This window comes from Hyaena hyaena, unplaced genomic scaffold (assembly GCF_003009895.1).
Source record: "Hyaena hyaena isolate Hyena2069 unplaced genomic scaffold, ASM300989v1 scaffold_109, whole genome shotgun sequence".
Classification (NCBI taxonomy): domain Eukaryota; kingdom Metazoa; phylum Chordata; class Mammalia; order Carnivora; family Hyaenidae; genus Hyaena; species Hyaena hyaena.
Window position 1 is genome coordinate 379,478 of NW_024080740.1, and position 22,505 is coordinate 401,982.

The 22,505-nt window shown below is 40.4% G+C and overlaps 1 protein-coding gene and 1 long non-coding RNA gene across 8 annotated transcripts in view; one reads left to right on the top strand and one right to left on the bottom strand.

Moving 5' to 3' along the window:
* Positions 1-605: 605 nt before the first annotated feature.
* Positions 606-8,800, bottom strand: TAC1 (tachykinin precursor 1). 5 transcript variants are annotated; one of them, XM_039236258.1, is made up of 7 exons: positions 8,582-8,795; positions 8,057-8,188; positions 6,787-6,883; positions 6,313-6,357; positions 5,808-5,831; positions 4,216-4,269; positions 606-1,179 (listed from the first exon to the last, which is right to left on the bottom strand). In XM_039236258.1, the coding sequence occupies exons 2-7, from the start codon at positions 8,177-8,179 to the stop codon at positions 1,130-1,132; spliced, it is 393 nt and encodes a 130-aa protein (XP_039092189.1). In that variant the 5' UTR covers positions 8,180-8,188; positions 8,582-8,795; the 3' UTR covers positions 606-1,129. The 5 variants fall into 5 exon arrangements, with proteins under 5 accessions (XP_039092189.1, XP_039092190.1, XP_039092192.1 ...); XM_039236259.1 differs by lacking the exon at positions 8,582-8,795 and adding an exon at positions 8,417-8,465; XM_039236261.1 differs by lacking the exon at positions 4,216-4,269 and having other exon boundaries at positions 8,582-8,800.
* Positions 1,952-22,505, top strand: part of LOC120234416 — a 28,355-nt gene continuing 7,801 nt past the window's right edge. The window contains exons 1-2 of one of the 3 annotated variants that reach the window (XR_005529086.1): positions 1,952-2,180; positions 4,957-5,031. This is a non-coding gene — a long non-coding RNA (uncharacterized LOC120234416). Of the gene's footprint in view, positions 2,181-3,395; positions 3,751-4,956; positions 5,032-22,505 lie in introns of those variants that run through there. The other 2 variants (XR_005529085.1, XR_005529087.1) reach the window with 2 other exon arrangements.

Genomic DNA, 22,505 nt, shown 5'->3' on the forward strand with positions numbered 1-22,505 from the left:
CTAGAAAGGTGCTCTTGCCTTTGTTATAGGAGTGATGCTGTATTCTCAATCAGTCTCCCATGTTTCTGCCATTATCTTTTGATGACCTTTGTGAGTTTGGGATCTTAATTCTAGTGAGGATCCCACAGATGCATTTATACCTGGGCTCCAAGCAGGGCTTAAATAGTAGTGTGCTGATGTTTTATCCAACAAAGAAATAACCAGTGGAATGCATCTTTAAGACACATTATTATCCTATTTGTAAAACGGAGTCATAGGCATGTATAAACAAAACTTATCCTTTACTTTTTGGATTTCAAAATGTAATTGTTTTCCTCATGAATGGTCTCCTGCCAAGACTGAGCCAAAACCAACAACAAACAAATCAATGTGTAGCGGAGGGGAGAGGAGGGAGGAGTAGAGAACTGAGATTATATTGGAGAAATTTTCCCCCAAGAAAAAGAAACCTGGTTGCTTTATATTTCACCATTTAGCAGCCAAAATAGCTTCACACAGATTTCATCTACTAAAAGAAAAGTTTGCTGGTTTGACAGATATTAACAGAAGAATAACACCCAATTCTCAAGATAATTTTTCTTTTATTTAACGGAAGAGTAACACCCAATCCTCAAGATAATTTTTCTTTTATTTAAAATGTTCACTATCACAATGCAGTATACAATGAAGGGAAGACCTTAGAATCACATTAAAACTTTAAAAACATCTCTATATAGTCACAACACATGAAACATGCTGCAGGGGTACAGTTGGATACCAAATCTTAGTACATTTCCACCGTGAAAACACATGAAGCACAAGCCCGTCTGTGAGTTTCCCTTCCTTTAACGGTGGCTGACGTGACTGCTTCCAAGAAACAAAAATGACTTCTTTCTTTGGAGACCATATTTCACTTTCATTGAACACTGTGCTTTGTTGAGAAATTACCACTGGTTTCTATGGCTGAGGGAGTCCTATTAGAATTCTAACACACGTTCACAACACATATTGGCACAATATGAAAAACAGTGTTTTTGAGTTTTCGACTCAAAACAATTATTATTAAATAATTATTCCTCATAATGCATGTCTCATTTTACCTTTCAATGGCCACTGACACAAATGAAGCTCAATAAATTACATATTAGATGGTTTATTTACGTCTTCTTTCATAATCCTGCATTGCACGCCTTTCGTAAGCCACTGAGAACAAAGAGAAGGTAGAGGGTTTTTTATGAGGATTCACGGAGTTAAATAAACTTCAAGACATAGGGTAATTTATTAAAAACTCATAATGACTTTCCCCCCTCCACGGAAGTATTTCTATAGGAACGTTATTTAAAAGTCCTCCAATCTTGCCTCAGTCTCCATCCTGAATGGAAGTGATCTAACCACCGAATTCTTGGTTTCTTGGCTTATCTGCCACGTACTTTGTGCGCACAAAGCTTATTCCCACAATCTGATGCAGTGTCACTTCCCAACAACTTTCTTAAGTAGTGGCAGACCCCATGGTGATTTACAGAATGGATGAAGCCTGAAGTATAGGCATAGAAATAGTAGCAGGATGAAAGCAAAATGTGAGACTTCTATTCTAGGATAGTCAACAAACTACAGGTCATGGGCCAAATCCAGCCCACCAGCTTTTCTTGAAAATAACATCTTGGGGCACCTGGGTGGCTCAGTTGGTTAAGCGTCTGACTTCAGCTCAGGTCATGATCTCACAGCTGGTGGGTTCAAGCCCTGCTTTGGGCTTGGAGCCTGGAGCCTGCTTCTAATTCTATGTCTCCCTCTCCCTCTGCCCCTCCCCCACTCATAGTCTTGTCTCTCCCTCAAAAATAGACATTAAAACTTTTTTAAATAAAAAAGAAAAGAATGTCTTATTGGAACATGGCCACACCCATTCACTTCTGTCCTGTCTGTGGCTACTTCAGCATCATGACGACAGATCTGAGTAGCTGCTACAGAGACTGCAAGGCTCACAAAACCTGAAGATTTGCTATCTGGCTCTTTACAGAAAAAGTCTGTGGATTCCTGTTACAGAAGCCTGATGGCATGAGGGTCTCCTGTTTTGCGGACGCCGCCTTCCACTGATGAATTGTCCTTGTTCGCGGACAGTAGGTAAGGCAGTTGTGCCACCCGCAGACAACAGTGAGCTTACCTCCTAGCAGCCTAAAGGCCTGTGGAAGATTAATCACTGCTCTAAGGTACTTAACATATAGCTAGCCAAGTAATTCAAGTACTCTATCTGGACTTTTAAAAACATCCAAAATTATATTACATATTATATTATATTATATTATATTATATGCAATTTAAAGGAGGTCTGTAGTTCTGAAAGAAGGAAAAAGTCTTTTCTCATCTTGCATTGTTTGCATAAGGAGGACAAGCCCAAGTTCAGTTCCTGACAAGCTTCAGATGACAGGATTCTGACCCTCAGGGAAGGGAGGTGGATGCTAATGTAAACTAACCAAAGACTCAGTGTCGGCTGGAACAGAATAGCCTCTTTACGGGAAGTAGAGTTTTTTACCTGGTCCTTGAACACTCTGAAACTGTATGGTCAATTTTAGTATTGAGCTAATGAGGGGTTCTCTACCTAGCAGAGCTCTAGATTTCTCAGATTGTCAGAGGGGTCTGTGACCACAAAAGGTTGAGAATCGTATGTCTGTAGAACACAATCACAATGTTGCCTCAACTGATCATATGAAAAGATCTGATTGAGCATAGACTACAGTGGTGCCCATGTTTTCCTGAAATGGAGGAGTCAAGATTTAGTCATAAATTGATTCTGATTCATTCTAGTGCTTCCATTTATCTGTAATTATATTATTACTCTATGTACATTTAAAAGCATTTGATCTGTATAAATTGCACAGTATCTATATTATTTGTAAAGTTAACCATGTTCTGACACCTGTATTAATTCTGGAAATAGATAGTTGGTGACTAATAGGATTATCAAGAAGACCGCAGCTGTATAAGGGCTGGTGTACATTTCTGCCACAAGTAAAGCCAGTGAGATTTAAATTTACATTCCACTTCCAAAGCTGGAGGATAACACATGTTAATAAAATAAAGTTTTTCATTAGGCACACTGGTAACTTCTTTAAAATTTAAACTTGAGCAGCCCCAAAATTACAAGGGTATACAAATGTCGGGTCTAGATTTGGAAGGCAGAGAACCAATAGTAGGGATACATCACTTTCACATACATCTTTCAGATAATTTTGCCAGCACTTCTTAGTTACAGATTTTCTAAAATCTTGAAATATTCTAAATGATTCAGTCACCCGGCTGCTTTCTAATTAATAACTTGATTAGTACTATAATTCTATTTCCTCTGAATATAAAATAGTTCAAATAGCTTTCTTAAGGAAACTAATCACTATAAGGCCTGAATGTGCTTTATAAAAAAAAATCAGTCTCTATGAAAATGATACAGGAATTACTTCACATTCAAAATCGTGTGACGAATGGGCTTTCAGATCTACATATGTGGCATTTTCACAGAAGACAGAAACTAAAGAGAGGCAAGGAAATGTGCAGCCTCTATGTCAAGACTTGTCCAGGATTAAACTGGGTTAAGAGACTTGTGGCACCCCTTCACCCGAAGAGTTTTACAGCCAGAAGGGAACAAAGCCCTGCAGAATGATGTGATCGTGTTCCTTTTTGAAGGCCCTGGGCTGGACTATGTTATTCTTATACTCTCAAACACCCATCAGGATGTTTCAAGTTTGAGTCTTTATAACTTCATAAAGAGCAAGTGATTTGTATAAATCGAGTTGTTTGTTTTGCTTATTTGTTTATCTTGTGCTAAAAGACTGTCAGACGTAATGAAGATCTTGTAAGACTTTCAAATTACCTTGGTAGTAAGTGAAAATTGGGTCTTATTTCCCCACACACCGTTTTCCCCCACTTGGTTGGGTCAAGTCAAATGTGGCTTATGTAACAAGTATCAGGGGAAGAGTACTAGACTAGCCCAAGGATTCAGGTTAAGTAAGGACTACATGGGGCAGATGCTGGGAAGGCCGGTGGCTTGAGAAAGATCGATGTGTCCTGGGTGATATTAGCTTCATCAGCTATACACCCATTCTTGGACTGATTTATTACAATTACATTTTTTTCACCATAAGTACTCATTTTGAATTTATTATTCCTTTTTAGTACTTTGAAAATTAAGCCTTAGAAAGAAAATAATAGGTTTAAGAAATTGTCTATTTTCAGTCATGGTTTTATACATACCAGAATTTAAAGCTCTTTTGCCCATTAGTCCAACAAAGGAATCTGTTTTATGCCCTGGAAAAATACATTTAGGGGTATTTCAATATGTACATCTTTGAGGAAATAAACGGTTAACTTGTACTGAAGAAAAGCAAGCTTTTGAATATATGCCTATTTGATAAATATATAACCATTTCAAGTTTTAGTGAGACTGAAGAAATGAGGATTCCTAATAAGTCTTATAAATGACATTAAAACAATACAAAAGAAAGCATTATTCTTAATTATATCTAAATATTAGCAAGTACACTTTATTCATATTACATTCTAATTGCTTATATGTAATGTTTTAAATATTGTTGCTATTTAAGCTAACTTTGCCTTTTAGGGGATCAATTTCACAAACAGAAATATCCAAGTGGATGTCCTCATGCCCAAGTATGTTATTATTTCTCAGGAGCTGAACAGGAGTTGCTCAGGTCCCTGCACCCGATGATTATAAACTTCTAAAAGGTCACTATGTCTATTTTGTTGCATTTTAAAAAATACTCCTTTTGGAAAAGTGTGTTGATTTTGGCATTAATAGAGTGCATTTATTTTCATTATATAGAATTTTGCTATATACAATTCCCTTGAAAGTCATATCTTTAGAATGTAAATAGAAATAAGATTATTTTCAAAGATGAAGTCTTTGGCAAGGCTTACGGTTTTACCTTTAGTGGCAAAAGATCTCGTGGTTTACACTGTATTATTTGAGAACAGGACTGCTGTATGAACCTGACCTACTCTGCCAACCAGTGAACCCAAGTCCAAGTGGGAGTTTTGAGTGGACCCGGGGTGAGTGAGTAGTATTGAGATGAACCCAGGGGAATTCCTGTCAACTTGAGTTCTATTAACTGGGAAACTGGGACCTAATGAATGTCAAGAGCCACAACTCTGCCATCTCCACCGCCCTATGAAATGTCTCATTGAACTCTGACAGATCAAGTCAATTATGGGATCTAAAAACTGCATTTCTAGCTCTCTTTACCTTTACTATGGATTCTCTACTCATTCTCTCAATCCTCTTAATTGGCTGCTGGATGACCCTAATACATGGTGTCCTCAGGGGACCCAGGAGACTGAAATGTTAGGAGATACCTATCAATGCTTGTTGGTTTTGTTCTTGTTTTTGCAGTGGAAGTGGTGCGGGATGGGAGAGGGTGTGAGGTGTGAAAGGAGAGGACTCTGACCTGGATTTTTACCCCTAGACTGAAATTCTTACCTAAAACTAAGAATTTATACGAGCTAAAGGGCTTTTGTGCCTTTTTTTAGCAGCCTAAAACAACAATAAATATTTATTATCTCAGTTTCTGTGAATAAGGAATTCAGCAACAGGTTAGCTTAAGAGTTAAAGGATTTTTAACATAATGCATTTTAGTAAATAGCTAGGTCTAAAAAAAACAGCTTTGAACAAATCTGCTCTGAATATAATTAACAGTAGTCTCCCCCCTTCTAATATGGTCTTCATTAAAAATATTAAGTCCTAAGTTATTACAGAAAATAAGATATAAAATGAAATTCAGTCTAATTTACATTTGAATTGGTAAATGTCAAAATAATTTGAAACTTACTTTTATGAGAGATCTGGCCATGCCCTAGAAGAAAGAAAGGCCAAGTTAGCAAATGCAACAGATTTGTTTTAAAGATGCTACATTACATTTTTAAAAGAGAATTGTAAAATACGTTGATTTTTTAAAATACGTAACATTTCCCATTCATGTACTATCCTGAGGAATATAACAGAACCATAAATGCTAACCAAATTGTTAATGATAAAAACAAAACAGCAACCAAAAGAAATATTTTTAGGTGCTTTCTATGGGCCAGATTCAAACCCAGGACTATTGGGCCTCTGAAGACTAACATAATAACTGTTCGGCTACACCACCTGTTTTCATATAAGAACCATATCTTCTAGAGGACCAACATTTCACACACAGTAGAGAGGGATACAAGTCTATAGTTTTATAAAATAGGTATGACCAAGAATCTGTATTTCAGCCCATAAAAGACTTTCTTCACTTTTCCTACATGTGCATTCACATCAGTAAAATAAAGATTTATAGAAATGTTTACCATAAAGAGCCTTTAACAGGGCCACTTGTTTTTCAACTGAGGAATCTGACAAAAGATGAATTAACATTAACTATTTAAACTGAATATTTCTATCACATTAAGGCACCTAAATCTGATCTAACCCCAATGGTGTAAAACGGGTTTCCACAGGCACTTAGAACCCCGGGGAGGGCGCCTTTCTCTGTGTCATTTTGGATCTTCAGTCAAGGGAGAGTTCAGCTAAGGCTGGTGGTCCCTGTTTCTGACTTGGGCCTCTCTAATCGTGCGAGGCGCGCGCAAAAGCGCTCTCCCTCCCTCCGCGGACTGGTGCGTGTGTTGGTGGGGTGAAGCGAGAGTCGCTCCTCGGGGATATGTGCATTTTAGGCTGAAAACTTCTACTCAAAGAGCAAGAGAGACTGGGTGCTCTGAGAAGCGGCGAGGGTGGGGAGGGGCGGAGAGGGCGGCTGCTCAGAGAGGGATGGCTGCCCATCTCACCAGCATCCCGTTTGCCCATTAATCCGAAGAACTGCTGAGGCTTGGGTCTCCGGGCGATTCTCTGCAGAAGATGCTCAAAGGGCTCAGGCAGCTCCTCCTGGGGGCGGACGCACAGACAAACGAGCGTGTAGGCAACCAGCGCGAGGCGCCGGGAAACCCGAGTCATTCCAGTGGTGCGCGCCTGCCTCGGGAGAAGCTAGGCTGCGGGCGCTGCCGCCGCCAGGGTGGGGTAGCTCGCCCGCAGGGAGGCCGGGGGAGGCCCCGGCCGGGGGGTGGGGGTGGGGGGACTGGGCTCCCAGACCCGCATCTCCCTCCCTGCGTGCGCCCTTCCCGGCGGAACTCGTGTCTAGCCGCGACCCTGCCCCCCAATCCCGCCCCCGAGGGTGAGCAGGCGGCGCAGCGGCCCCGAGCTCTGCATGTTTTTCCGCTTTTTGCTCCGAGCTTGGGGACCCCCGCTCATCTGTCGCGCAGTCACCCGGCTTTCTCTTGACTCTAGCGCGGGCTCTGGAGACGCCTGGCCGCCCTAAACGCACACAGGTGTGCGTCGGGAGTGGGGAGGGAATGACAGCGCTTTCCCGGAGACCTGCACCGCGCGGTTTTTACTGTTCCCTCGGGGCGCGCCCCCTTGCAGGAAGAGCCTGCGAGGCCGGTGAAGGAAAACTTGGCGGCTCCGTCCTCGAGTCAGCAAACTTAACAGTCAAGGGTGGAAGCTACCTTCCCACCCACCTCGCCCCTCCAAGCCACGAGCAGCTCGCCCACTGCCCCAGCTTCTACCAGCGTCGGGCGCACCCCCTCCTGCCGATGTCCAGCCGTTTCCAGACGCCCGATCCTTGCAGCTAGACTGGAGTCCCGGAAATCGCCGTTACCCCGGGATGAAACATTGTGAGGAGCACCCCCCTCCACGCAGGGAGTTCCCGAGCCCCGACGGTGCAGCCCCCAGGGAATGGCGTTCCTTTACACACACACACACACACACGCGCGCGCGCGCGCGCCTCCACCGCCCTGGACGGTGCAGCCCCCGGGGAATGGCGTTCCTTTACACACACACACACACACACACACCCGCGCGCCTCCACCGCCCTGGTCGCCGTCGCCGTGCACACACACACACACACACACACACACACACACACACACACACACCCGCGCGCCTCCACCGCCCTGGTCGCCGTCGCCGTGCCTTCCAGGCTGACTAGAACGCTACCGCAGGGCGAGTGACGGCCCCGAGGCCCGGGAAAACGGCGCGAGCCGGCTGGGGGCCGGTTCTCACCTTGATCTGGTCGCTGTCGGACCAGTCGGACCAATAATTCAGATCATCGTTAGCTCCGATTTCTTCCGCGAACAGTTGAGTGGAGATGAGAAAAAAGACGGCCAAGGCCACGAGGGTTTTCATGTTGGATTTCTGGGAATTGTGGGGAAGAGACGGAGAAAAATGTATATACTGGGGACGGCTCTCCAAGAGTTGAGGCGGCATGATTTTTGGTCCCAGAGCCAACTCAGGGCTGATTGAACCGAGGGATAAAAAGCCTAAATATAAACGCCTTAGGAAAGAGAATCATGCCCCAAAGCTCCTCAAATCCCCTGCCCCCCGGATCCCGACTCCCTCCGCCCCGGACCCACCGGTCCGTACCTTCAAGCCAGCAGGCTCTGCAGGTGGAAAACAAAGAGGGGCTTTGGCGTTTGGGACACCGGTACCCCCGCGGTCCCCGCGCAGGCCCCCCACGGTCCTCGCCCCGGCGGCCCGTGCAGCGTGGCCGGCCGCCACCTCGGCGCGCGGCGCGGCGCGGGCACTTACGGCGGCGGCGGGCAGGCCCGAGGGTCCCTCCGGCGGCTCTGAGCGCGCGGGGCGCCCGGCGCTCGGGGTCTCGGCGGCGGTGGAGGAAGCGGCGGCGGCGCGCTCTTTTGCCCGCTCGGGGCCGCGCGGTATTTATCCGAGCCTCGACGAGCCTCTCGGCCCACGTGACACGCTCCCCACGCGACTTTCTGCTCAATATTTAATTAACCGCCTCCTCTCCTTTTGCTTGCGTCTGATGGAGAGTTTCCGAGACGGTAACCCGTCGGTGCCCGTTAACATCTGGACCCAATTGGGTTCGAAATGACGCAACTTTGGGAAAATCGAGATCTCGCTATCCAATCGCGAGCGGCCAGTCTTCTTCCGTCTGCAGAGCTGACGCCCCCTCCCCTCTCCTTCGGAACGAGGTTCCATGACACCTGAGATTACTCATCAAAATTGAGCAAAGTGACTCATTCCTTGGACTTCCGCAACTTTTTTGTCCCTTGAGACGTCAGGATAAGTTGCACTTTTAAGGATGGCCGAATAATTTAAGATATTAAGATATTGTCGTCGGAAATTATGCTAAGAAGAGCATTTCAAATGGAGGGAAAAGTCTCCCCCCCCCTTCTATTTCGTCTGCAGAGTGCCTTAAGTGTTTCTGAGATGTAGTATCTTCTATGAGAAGAGCATCTTTCCCCAAATCAGATAAAATACTGGCGTCTCTCCAGCATTACAAAAGGATTCTCAGTCCCATAGCATTTCAGAGGATGGAAAGCAGATGTATTTTACACTTTGGAGAAAGGAGAATTTAAACGTGGCAATACACGTAGAACTTTTATATCAGGGCCATCCTAGGATATCTTTTGTTCCAAGCTAGCAAAATCCTCTTCCTTCACACATCCAGCAGGGGTGGGAAGGGGACGTTTTCTCTTCTCTCCTACCCTTTCTCGCTGAAGACTAAGAAACCGGCAAGACCGTGTACAGGATCCTTACTGGATGTCACCAAGGGACTCCACAGTTCATTCACTGATTTCTCCTGTATATGAAAACAAGTGTAATGAAGATGCTAATTGGATGGTTATTAACAATATGAAACTATTAGACAAATAGCGTCTGTACAGTAATCACAGCTTTCCATGAGTCCATGGTTTCACCTTGCAGACACATTTCTTTCATCTCTAAATGAATTAAATGAGGTATCTTGGGTGCAGCTGTTTTCTGCTCTTTACTAAGTAAGTATTACATTTTTCAATTAATTCTGATGTTTTTAGTATACTGCATAAAGGAAATAACTTTTTTTTGCAATTCACTTAAATCAGTAATTTTTCCTTTAATATTTGCTGTTCTTTCTTAAATAGTCCTGATTTTTTAAATTCCCACATTTCTATCTCATTTCCTTACACTCATCCTCACAGGGTAAGGCATTCTATTTTTGTTTTTATAACTTTTTATGTGGAAAATTATATACAAAAGTAGAAAGAATCATTCACTTGAAACCATTTGCAAGTTTTACCGACAAACCTTTCCGATTTCCCCTCCACTCGGATTATTGTAAAGCAAATCTCAGATATCATTTCAACGGTAAATATTTCAACATGTTTGTAAAAAATAGTAAGGATAAAAAAATAAAAACAGAACCAAGCAATTTTTCCACCTAAAAATAATATTAAATAAGTCCTTATCATGTTAAATATCTGGTTAAGGTTCAAGTATCCCTCATTGTTTCATAAACCCCTCCACCACAGAGTTTAATAGTTGAAATCGGAATTATAATGAAATCCATACACTGCAATTGGTTCATCTATTTCTTTAATGTACCCTAACCAATAGCTCTCCCTCTCCATCACTGCTCCCTTCTTGCAGTTTATGGATAAAACTCGTCAGTAAAGTGTACTACATTCTGAAGTTTACTGATTGCCTCCTGATGGTTTCTTTTATCCCGTTCTTCTGTCCTCTTTCCTGAATGGAAATTGTAGATTCAGTTTTTCTGACAAGACCACATGTGTTATGGCATGCGTGATACATTTCTCCCTTTGAAATGTTAGCAGATGTTGATGATCATTTTGTAGATCCATTAACTCATTAGTACTTTCAAAGTAGTGTTATTCTGATTTTATTTATTCTTTATTCATTAGCTACACTATTTCTTCCCTATAAAGAGAAACTTTTCTCAACAACTATTTAGTTACTGCAAGACATAGCTAATATAGGAAAGATGAGATAAATGCTTGATTACTTCTCTTTGCCAATTTAAAAAATAATGATTTAGGAAGTTAACACGTTCATATATGGCCTCCTCTCCCCAAATTTAGTATTATTAGGACCTCATGGATTTATTTATTTATTTTTAATGCTTTATTTCTGAGAGAGAGAGACAGAGAGGCAGTGTGAGCAGGGGAGGGTCAGAGAGAGAGGGATTTACAGAATCTGAAGCAGGCTCCAGGCTCTGAGCTAGCTGTCAGCACAGAGCCCGACACAGGGCTCCAACCCACGAACTGTGAGATCATGACCTGAGCCGAAGTCGGACGCTTAACCGACTGAGCCACCCAGGCGCCCCATGACCTCATGGATTTAAACACATTTGAAGTATTTTACTCCTTTGAAGGACAGAAGGAAGCCTTCTAACTGATGCTCAGATTATCCAATTCTTGGCCAGCAGGATTTTTCAAAATTGGCACCTAAAACTTCTGATATGCCTTAAATGAGCTTTAATGGCTTTTTGTTTTTTTGTCTGACAAGGTATTTCATGTTTACCTTTATATTTCCTGTCTCAGACCTGCAATTTGCATTTAAGGAGATCTTGTTTCCTTTGAATTAGAAATGATAATTAGAGATTATAATCTGGGCATTATGGGTGCACATCGCCACTGAGTTCTTCATTGTTTCAAGATCTTTTCAATGAATAGAGCTAAAAATGTGTGTGTGTAGGTGTATATAAGATTTAGTGTGTGTGGGTGTATATAAGACTGTGAATGAATGTATGCCGACGCTTTGTATCCAAATCAGAACACTATACAGTCTTCCCTTGCACCTTTTCTTCCGTGCCACAAAATCCCAGTTCCCAGTGGCATCAACATGATTACCCATTTGCTTTATCTCAATACACAATGCCAACATAGCACATTAGGTCTGTTCTGTAAACTTACTGTGTTTTAAAGTCACTTAAAAGTTTTTTCTCTGTATGGTTATGCTATTAGCTTTTATACACGTGGTTCATTTGCTCATTTTGCTTCATTTGAGTTTTAGGGATTGCTTTTTATGTTTAATTTAACTTTAATATTATGTAAAATACATAGTTCCAAATGCAAACATTCAAAACATAGTGTATTCAAAGGAATGTAGTTTCACTCTATTTTCTTCTCTCTAGCCACTATTACTTTTTAGGCTCTTAGTTTATCCTTTTATTATTACTGTTACTGTGGTTATTTTAATATAAGCAAATATGTATTTATATCCCTTTCCAGCTTGCAAAATTCTATACCTAAAATGTGGCATTTTAGGTTGATTTTTTTGTTTGTTTCTTTGTTGCTGATGTGGTATATGAAGTAACAATAAAGACAGGTTTTTTTCAATTTGTTTTTAATGTTTGTTTATTTCTGATAGGCAGAGTACAAATGGGGGAGGGATAGAGACAGAGGGGAACACAGAACCCGAAGCAGGCTCCAGGCTCTGAGCTGTCTGCACGGAGCCCAAAGTGGGGCTTGAACGCACAAACCACGAGATCATGACCTGAGCCAAAGTCAGATGCTTAACCAACTGAGCCACTCAGGCGCCCCAAGACAGTTGTTTCCTTTACAGTTTCTTCACTATTGGCTCTTTCCTAGGATTGAGTAACAAACAATAATGAGATAAAAAATTGGTCAAAGAATTCAGGACTCACTTTTTTCATGTCATTCATTAATTGCTAACTTAGTGTTCCTGCTAAGGTGATGAACTTACTGACATGCTTTCTCCTTGAACGTTGCAGGGTTTGGGATACTTACATTCTTTATTTGTTTCATTTGGGATATATATGCTCTTTATTTGCTTTATTTCCCAGAGCATCAACTTTGTGAAAATGTACATATTAATAAAATACGTGTATGAGAAGTAGAATGGTGGAAAAGTAAATAATCATTATTTATATTTGTAAATTAAAAGCTTACAGAAAAGTACAAAGAAAAAATTGCTATCACTCATTTTATCATAATCCAGAAAAAACCATTGGTAACATCTTTTTTTTTTTAATGTTTTATTTATTTCTAGGAGAGAGAGAGAGAGAGACAGGGTGAGCGGGGGAGGGTCAGAGAGAGAGGGAGACAGACTCTGAAACAGGCTCCAGGCTCTGAGCTGGCAGTCAGCACAGAGCCCGACGCGGGGCTCGAACCCACGAACCGCGAGATCATGACCTAAGCGAAAGTCGGACACTTAACCGACTAAGCCACCCAGGCGCCCCGACCATTGGTAACATCTTGATATACTGGTCACAATTTTTAAAGGGACAAGAGTCACCTATTGATTTTGAAAAAAAAAAAAAAAAAAGACATGGCATACATTCCTTTATAAGGAATAAACCAATGCAGATAAGTTCCATAATATAGTAAAAAATATTACCCTAAACTCAGAAATTACCACCCTAAGCATTAAAAGAACATCATTATGAGTATTGCTCTATGCATATTATATCAATCGAAGAATAGAGCAATAGGTAAGTAAAAGGTATGAAAATAGGATAAGACCCTTAGAAGTATTTTTAATGAAAGATAGTAATTTGTATTTTATTTGTCTTAAGTGGAAGTCAAAACATAAGTGAAAAATGTCTTCGCAAGATTTAAAAAAATTTTTTTAATGTTTTATTTATTTTTGAGAGAGAGAGAGAGAGACAGTGTGAGCAGAGGAGGGTCAGAGAGAGAGGGAATTACAGAATCGGAAGACAGTCTCCAGGCTCTGAGCAAGCTGTCAGCACAGAGCCCGATGCAGGGCTTGAACCATGGGATCATGACCTGAGCCAAAGTTGGACGCTTAACTGACTGAGCCACCCAGGCGCCCCACAAGATATTTTTTCTATAAAAGAATCTATTAATGGTCAAAAACAATATATAGGAATAAACATTAGAGGCTAACACGTAACATGTAAAACAATAGATATTTAGACAGTGTCTATTTATTCTCTGTTTTGAGACATGAAGGCATTAAGTTTCCTCCCATTGCTCCTTTTCCCCACCTCCCAATTTTTGTAGTTATACAATTATTTGAATATTATTGAGGTTTATGACATTCACATTTAGTTATACTACCATACTTTAATTAGTTGTCTACTGTTTTTCTATATTTAAACAAATTAATTGTTCACCATGAGCCTTTTAACCGAGCTATGTCATTTTTGAGTTTATTTTTAATCTCTGATTCAGCTGGTTATCATTGTCAAGCACATTATTTTCCTCAAGAAGAAAGCAGGCACATTGCATTCCTTGAGTTCTTTCATGCTAGAGAATATCTGTCAGGGGCTTCTGAGCTCGAACAACATCTTGATTGGTTATAATATTTTAAAATTACACTTCATTTTCCCAGGACTTAGTGGCTATTGTTCCTCTGTCTTGGGTATCCTGGAAAATTCTGAGGTGGGACTGTTTTTCCCCTTGCTTGTCTGTGTTTTGCTTTTTTGCTTGAATATCTGAGAAATTCTTTCTTTATACTTGACATTCAGTAGTTCAGTTAGGATGTGCCTTGTTGATCATCTACATCTAATTTTCTTGGAATATCATGAACTGTTTTTGTTTTGCAGATTATTCTCTTTCTTATTTTAGGGAAATTCTATTGCATTATGTCTGTGAATATATTACTGAGGTGGAAATTCCACATCAAGAATATTATGGGCAGGTCACCTGGGTGGCTCTGTCTGTTGAAAGTCCGACTCTGGATTTTGACTCAGGTAATGATCTCACCATCCATGGGATAGCACCCCACATTTCTCTGTCTCTCCTGTGTTCACTCACGTGTGCTCTCTCTCTCTCGCTCTCTCTCTCTTAAAGTAAATAAACTTAAAAAAAAAGAATATTATGGTCTCTTTTGGGGATCCTGATATATATTTATTTATATATACTTATGTAATATTTGTAAGATGAATAATATTTCATGTCTCTAATATTCTTCTGATTTGCTTTAATTCTTTGCCCTTTTCATCTGCATTCACTTTGATTTTCTTAACTCTTTCTTCTCTGTGTCAGGAGTTCACTTCTTTCTGTACTGTACCTGCTGTTTCTAATTCACTTATTATTTCCGTAATCATGTTGTATAGTCTCAGTTTCTTCTCAGAGACTAGTAATTTCCTTTTTCATCTCATTCAGTTGCTTTATTATTTTGTTGATAATGTTCTTCCTTTATTGTATTCATGCTCTTAGGAAGATGTTCTTAGTATGAAGTACTTGAGGGAATATCCTTCTGTTTCCTGAGTTATGTTTTCTTCTCGTTCTGTGGTAAAATGCACGAGTTTTGAGCAAGTGCTACCAATTTTAATGCTGGCTTAGCCACTTGCTAGCCATGGGCCTTGGACAAGTTACTGAAGCACTCCCTGCCTCACTTTTCTACTCTGGCAAATAGGATAATAAATAGCACTTATCTCATAAGGTTGCTGTGGAAATTGAATGAGTAAATACATGTGAACTCTAAAGGCCAGTGCCTAGCCCATGCAATGAATGTTAACTATGATCATTACTCTAGGTGGCTCTGTGTGTGTTTATCAATGGTTAATTTTCTGTGTCAACTTTGCTAGGCTATGTTGCTCCATTGTCTGGTCAAACACCACTCTAAATATTGCCATAAAAGTGTTTTTATTTTTATTTTTTTAATTAAAAAAAATTTTATGCCTTTATTTTATTTTGAGAGACAGAGACAGACAAGCGGAGGTGGGGGGTGGGGCAGAGAGAGAGGGAGACACAGAATCTGAAGCAGGCTCCAGGCTCTGAGCTGTCAGCACAGAGCCTGACACGGGGCTCTAACCCACAAACCGTGAGATCATGACCTGAGCCAAAGTCAGACGCTTAACCTTAAGACTGAGCCACCCAGGTGCCCCTGACATGAAAGTGTTCTTAGATGTGATGAATACTTAAATCTATAGCCTTTAGGTAGAGCCACTACAGTGTCCATTATGTGGGTGGGCTTCATTTAAGCAGTTGACGGTTTTAAAGGAAAAAAGCTGAGGCCCTCCAAGGAAGAGGAAATTCCACTTATTTCCAGATTGTCTTTGGACTCAAGACACGAATTTCTTGCTGTATTTCCAGCCTGCCAGGCTACGCTGCGGATTTCAGATTTGCCAGCCCCCGCAGCTGTGTGAGCTAATTCTTTAAAATCCTTAATTGATTCTTTAAAATCAATCTTTCTTTCCTTTTTCACACAGGTGCACACCTTCACCCTCACCCCATACCTCCTGTTGGTTAGGTTTCTCTAGAGAATCTTAATACAATGTATAGTATATTTGCACAGTTTCTGGGACATTCTATCCATCTGGATATTGCTTGGGTGGCTCTGGACAAAGTGAAAGTGGAATGACTATGGAACTCTGTTCCTAAAATATTGGAGGTAGTTTTCCTACTTATGACTGGGAATTTTGTGTTCTGCTCACTCTTCTTAGCCTGAGGGAATGACAAAGGGTGGGGAGCTTGGATGAGGTGGAGTGCAATCTGAATACCTAGACTGCTCTTTCCCCTGAGATTTTGTGCAGTGTCCATGTCAATTCCCTGTTTGGAGGGTCTGTTCCTCCCCCCCCCCCCGCCTTTTTTTTTAATGTTTTTTTGTTTATTTCTGAGAAAGAGAAAGAGAGAGAGTGTGTGAGCAGGGAGGGTCAGAGAGAGAGGAAGACACAATCTGAAACAGGTTCCAGTCTCCAGCCCAACGCTGGGCTCGAATCCATGAATTGTGAGACCATGACCCGAGCCGAAGTCGGAGGCTTAACTGAATGAGGCACCCAGGTGCCCCGGGTCTGTTCCTTTCTTCTGAGGGACCCTCTTGGACTTTAATTTCTTTGTGACTTAGGAACTTCCCTGCCCTCCCCTTGAAGAGTCAGCTCTGTTGTTCTCTTTCCTGGCTTTATGAGCTTCTCTCAGCCACTTGTGTACCTTTCATTTTGGAAGAAAAAAATCACCTACTCAGCTTTCTTCTCTCCATGCATAACATCATTGCGAATTCTCACAATTTTGTCAATATACCAATAAAACTTGTGGAAGGTGATGGTGAGGCAGGGAGGACAGGGGTTCTGTGGAGCCAGTAGTGGTGGGCCTCCCTGATTTGCTCTAGGCTTTTCCATTTTTTTCACTGGCTACAGATTCTTGAAGATTATTGCAATGATTAGATTGTGACTCTTGCTTTGTTTGGCTCCCAATTGTGGATCTTTTTTCTTGGCATTAACGATTTTTCCTTTATTTTGTAGGTGTTAGAGAGAGTCTAGAATAGTACCCTGTTCCTGCTCTCTAACTAGTGTCTGTGGAATTGTTGGCTGTCGTCTACAGGCCAAGTGGATGAATCAGTTCTTTACTGGTTTGTTGCCCCAGACTCTAGTACTTTCGAAAATCCTCTGAAACACAACTGTTGCCGCAGGTGTTACACTGGAAGACTGTGTTGTCTGTGGGCAGAGTCCCTCCTCCCTACACATTCGCTTACTTTTTACATGTTATTTACCTGGGAAATCTTGCTGTTATGATCACTTCTCTTTTCTTGTTGCCTCATCGGAATTCTTACTTGCTTGTTGTATATTTTTATTTGAGCACACTCATGTCAATCACTAAAAACCCTCCCAGCCTACCTTGTTACCAGGCTCTGGGTTATTAAGCATTGGCCACTGGATGAGAAGAGACACCGCGATAGAGGCAAAGGTAGGATTACAAGCTTCTGCACCATCTGAGGTAGGATAGAAGGGATTTTAAGCACTTCTACTCAAAACCAGCTAATACAGTCATGGTTTCATCAGGGATCGCTAATCCCCTGTGTCTGAATCTGTTACTGCCTTCTGTGCTTCATGATGCTGCTTCTTCAAGAATTTAGTCTTTGTGTTGCTGTCCCTTTGTCCAGAAAGCTACTGCTTATGGGAAACTAACCTTAGTTCCTGGAATAGTAAAGTCAAAAGTAGGCATACTATTGGGAAAAGGACACAATATTTCAACCCTCCAACCTTCTTTATATCTCCTAAGGAGGAATAAGTCAATAAACATTTATTTAAAATTTGCTATTTTTCAAACAAATATGATGCTGGGAATACAGAGATGAATGAGTCCATTTTTGCCTCAGCAGGGTTCAAGAAAGTTAGGGCGGAAGGGCATATAATACATGCTGTAACAGAGGAGTGAGCACTGTATTATGAGACATGGAGTGGAATTTTCTCATATTGGAGAGGATGGGTAGAAGGTGTTAGGCAAAAGCAGAAAGTTAAGAATATGCATTGGATATCCGGGGCGCCTGGGTGGCTTAGTCGGTTAAGCGTCTGACTTTCGCTTAGGTCATGATCTCGCGGTTCGTGGGTTCGGGCCCCGCGTCGGGCTCTGTGCTGACTGCCAGCTCGGAGCCTGGAGCCTGTTTCAGTCTGTGGCTCTCTCTCTCTGACCCTCCCCTGCTCATGCTGTCTTTCTCTCTCTCTCTCTCCTAGAAATAAATAAAAACATTAAAAAAAAAAAAAAAAGAATATGCATTGGATATCCATCAAGAAGCCAGAATCAAGGAGGTAAATGTTGGAGGGGGCCGGGGATAGGAAAGGGTAAAACAAGGTGAGGTCAACTGATATCAACTCTTTGTTCAGTCTAAGTATTAGCAAATTCTACTAGCCAGCAAAGATAACTTGCTCTGGAAGAAGTACAAAAGTCACAGCTGTTGTTTTTCATGTAATAAACTCCTAGTCTAGGTTGTTCTAGACTAGCAATAGACTCCTAGTGGTAGGTGGTTCTAGAATCAAAAGATTAGGGGTTGGTGGTTTTTTGAACTACTGACAAATAGTGAAGATAACAAACAGCCTTTAAAAATATTTAATAAACGTGTTTTCCTTCCATTGCTTCTGGGTGACATTAAGAAATTCACATTGTATACACTTGCCAAAAGACTGAAGATAATCTCCTCATTCAACATGACTCTGCACTCTTAAAATAACAAGCCAGACTAAGAAGCCTACTGAAAATACTCCTGATCAAATACCAGTTTGACTACCCTGGATCCTTAAAGTTAAAAAATTCAATTGAAATGAGGTGCAGGCAGCCCAATTGTTTTAGCAAAATGGTAAGTTTGTAACATGTCATAGTTACACTAGCTCAAGATAAGGAAATAAATCATTTTAGACTAGATTCATAATGAAAATATTCACATTTCGATTCATTGGATACTCAGAAACAGGGAAGTATGTTTTTCAAAGTCAAACTGATAAATCCAATTGTGGAGCCATGCCGTACTCATGTCTTCCTCTAGGCAGTAGTTTAATAGTTAATGTAGCAGACAATGGAGTTTAAACACTTTGCCGGTAGAGAGTATAGTCTATACTGGAACTCATCCTTCCTGATTATCCCAGTCCTGAGAACACCTTGTCATTTGGTTTCAGTGCTTCCATTTACGTCTCTGATAAATGGGTGTTGGACTCAGGCTGTCTGGTTCCAGAGTCCATGCCATTAGCTCTTACCCACCATGTTGCCTGTACTGCTGTAGAGCTGATGTCACTAAGGCACTCAGTGTTTGGGAAGGGGGTGTTTAAGGGAACCACTGATCATCTATTCCTATTTTCTAAACTTTATTTCTGAATCAAATCAAGTCACTTTAAAACTCATTATTTGGATTCCATTGCTTCTACTTTCTGTGACAATACCATCACAGGTGTACAGTATAATGTCTTCAATGTTAATTAGGTATTTGGATATAAGACACAAGTTTTTGATATGAAAAATTGCTTATGAGGAGTATAAATATATATGTATTTATTAAATAGCTATTATGGTATAGTTCATTGTAGTTGTTAATATTCCTTATATAAAAGACTAGGAGATATATTTATTTCAGCGTATGATTTTATACACAGTGTATCTCCCCCGGAAAGCTGATATGTCTCCTTATAGCAATTGGAAGCTATATAACCCAACAATTTTCACCTCTTTCCACTTGTTTGTATTCTATTTACCTTAGCTGTCAGAGAACTCAGAGCTAATTTTTGGTCTCAGTTGTACTAACTTCTAGCTTAATTACTCAACATTTCCCTTAAAATTTTGGCTCTTATTTTTGTGATTTAATGTTTAAAAGTATTTTGTATTCAGCGGAGCCTGGGTGGCTCAGTAGGTTGAGCATCCGACTTCAGCTCAGCTCATGATCTCCTGGTTCGTGGGTTTGAGCTCTGTGTTGGGCTCTATGCTAACAACTTAGCGCCTGGAGTCCACTTCAGATTCTGTGTCTCCCTCTCTCTCTGCTTCTCCACTGCTCACACACTCTCTCTCTCAAAAATAAATAAACATTAAAAAAATCTTTTTAAGTATTTTGTATTATTTATATTATATAGTTATTGTGAACAGCCTCAAATTATATATTTTACATATATGGGCTATATTTATTTAAATATAAAAACAAGCAAGCAAGCAAACAAATAAATAAAACTCTCCAACCAAAAGACTTCTTGAGTTTACATTTCTTACCATTTCTAATACTAACAACCCTGGACCGACTCTTTATTATCTTTCTATGAGTTTTCAATAATTTATTAACAATTTTCTCCAACCCCTGACACACTTGTTTCTCTACCCAATGCAACACTGTTTATAGCACAACTCTGGTTATGCTTGTCTGTTCTTCAAAATTCTTCAGTAACTTTCTATTTTTTACTAAGACAAATGAATCTACTTAGCTCATTACTTAGGGTATTTTCTTTTGGAACAACTTCAAGAGAATAGGTGTTAACTCTTGAAATGTTTGGTAGAATTCCCTTGTAAAGCCATCTGGCTCTGGACTCTTGCTTTTTAGGAGCTTTTTGATTAGCAATTTGATTTCTTTACTGGTTATGGGTCTGTTCAAATTTTCTATTTCTTCCTGTTTCACTTTGGTAGTTTATATGTTTCTAGGAATTTGTCCATTTCTTCCAGAATGCCCATTTTATTGGTATATAATTGTCATAATCTCATTATTGTTTGTATTTCTGTAGTGTTGGTTGTGATCTCTCCTCTTTCATTCTTGATTTTATTTATTTGGGTCCTTTACTTTTTCTTTTTGATCAAACTGGCTAGGGGTTTATGAATTTTGTTAATTCTTTCAAAGAACTAGCTCCTGGTTTCATTGATCTGTTCTGTTTTCTTGTTTTTTGGGGTTTTTTTTTTGGGGGGGGTTGGTTTTGATAGCATTGATTTCTGCTCTAATCTTTATTATTTCCTATTTCCTGCCTTCTGCTAGTTTGGGGTTTTATTTGCTGTTCTTTTTCCAGCTCTTTGAGGTATGCAGTTAGGTTGTGAATCTGAGACCTTTCTTCCTTCTTTAGAAAGGCCTGGATTGCTGTATACCTCCCTCTTATGACCACCTTTGCTGCATCCCAGAGGTTTGGGGCTGTGGTGTTTTCATTTTCATTGGCTTCCATGTACTTTTTAATTTCCTCTTTAATTTCTTGGTTAACCCATTCATTCTTTAGTAGGATGTTCTTTAGTGTCGAAGTATTTGTTATTTTTCCAAATTTTTTCTTACAGCTGATTTCGAGTTTCATAGTGTTGTGGTCTGAAAATATGCACGGTATGATCTCTATCTTTTTATACTTGTTGAGGGCTGATTTGTGTCCCAGTGTGTGATCTATTCTGGAGAATGTTCCATGTGCACTTGAGAAGAATGTATATTCTGCTGCTTTAGGATGAAATGTTCTGAATATATCTGTTAAGTCTATCCACTCCAGTGTGTCATTCAAAGCCATTGTATCCTTGTTGATTTTCTGTTTAGATAATCTGTCCATTGCTGTAAGTGGATGTTGAAGTCCCCTACTATTATGGTATTATTATCAGTGAGTTTCTTTATGTTTGTGATTAATTGATTTATATATTTGGATGCTCTCATGTTTGGAGCATAAATGTTTATAATTGTTAGGCCTTCTTGGTGGATAGAACCCTTAATTATGATATAATGCCCTTCTTCATCCTTGTTACAGTGTTTATTTTAAAATCTAGATTGTCTGATAAAAGTATGGCTACTCTGGCTTTCTTTTGGTGACCATTAGCATGATAGATGGTTCTCCATCCCCTTGTTTTCAATCTGAAGGTGTCTTTAGGTCTAAAATGGGTCTCTTGTAAACAGCATATAGATGGATCTTGTTTTATTATCCATTCTGTTACCCTATGTCTTTTGATTGGAGCATTTACATCACTGACATTTAGAGTGAGTACTGAAAGATATGAATTTATTACCATTATGTTGCCTATAGTTGGAGTTTCTGGTAGTGTTCTCTGGTTCTTTCTAGTTTGTGTTGCTTTTGGTCTTTTTTTTTCCCCATCTTTTCTCTCCTCAGAGAGTCTCCCTTAAAATTTCTTGCAGGGCTGGTTTAGTGGTCACAAACGCTTTTAATTTTTGTTTGAGAAACTTTTTATCTTCTTCTATTTTGAATGACAGCCTTGCTGGATAACAAATTCTTGGCTGCATATTTTTCTGATTGAGTACATTGGATATATCTTGCCACTCTTTTCTGGCCTGCCAAGTTTCGGTGGCTAGGTCTGCTGCAAACCTGATGTGTCTTCCCTTGTAGGTTAAGGACTTTTTTTCCCTTGCTGCTTTCAAGATTCTTTCCTTGCCTGAGTATTTTGTGAATTTGACTATGATATGCCTTGTTGATGGTCGATTTTTGTTAAATCTAACAAAAGCCTTTGTGCTTCCTGGATTTTGATGTCTGTGTCTTTCCCCAGGTTAGGAAAGTTTTCTGCTATGATTTGCTCACATAAATTTTTCACCTCTTTCTCTCTCTTCATCTTCTGGGATTCCTGTGATTCTGATG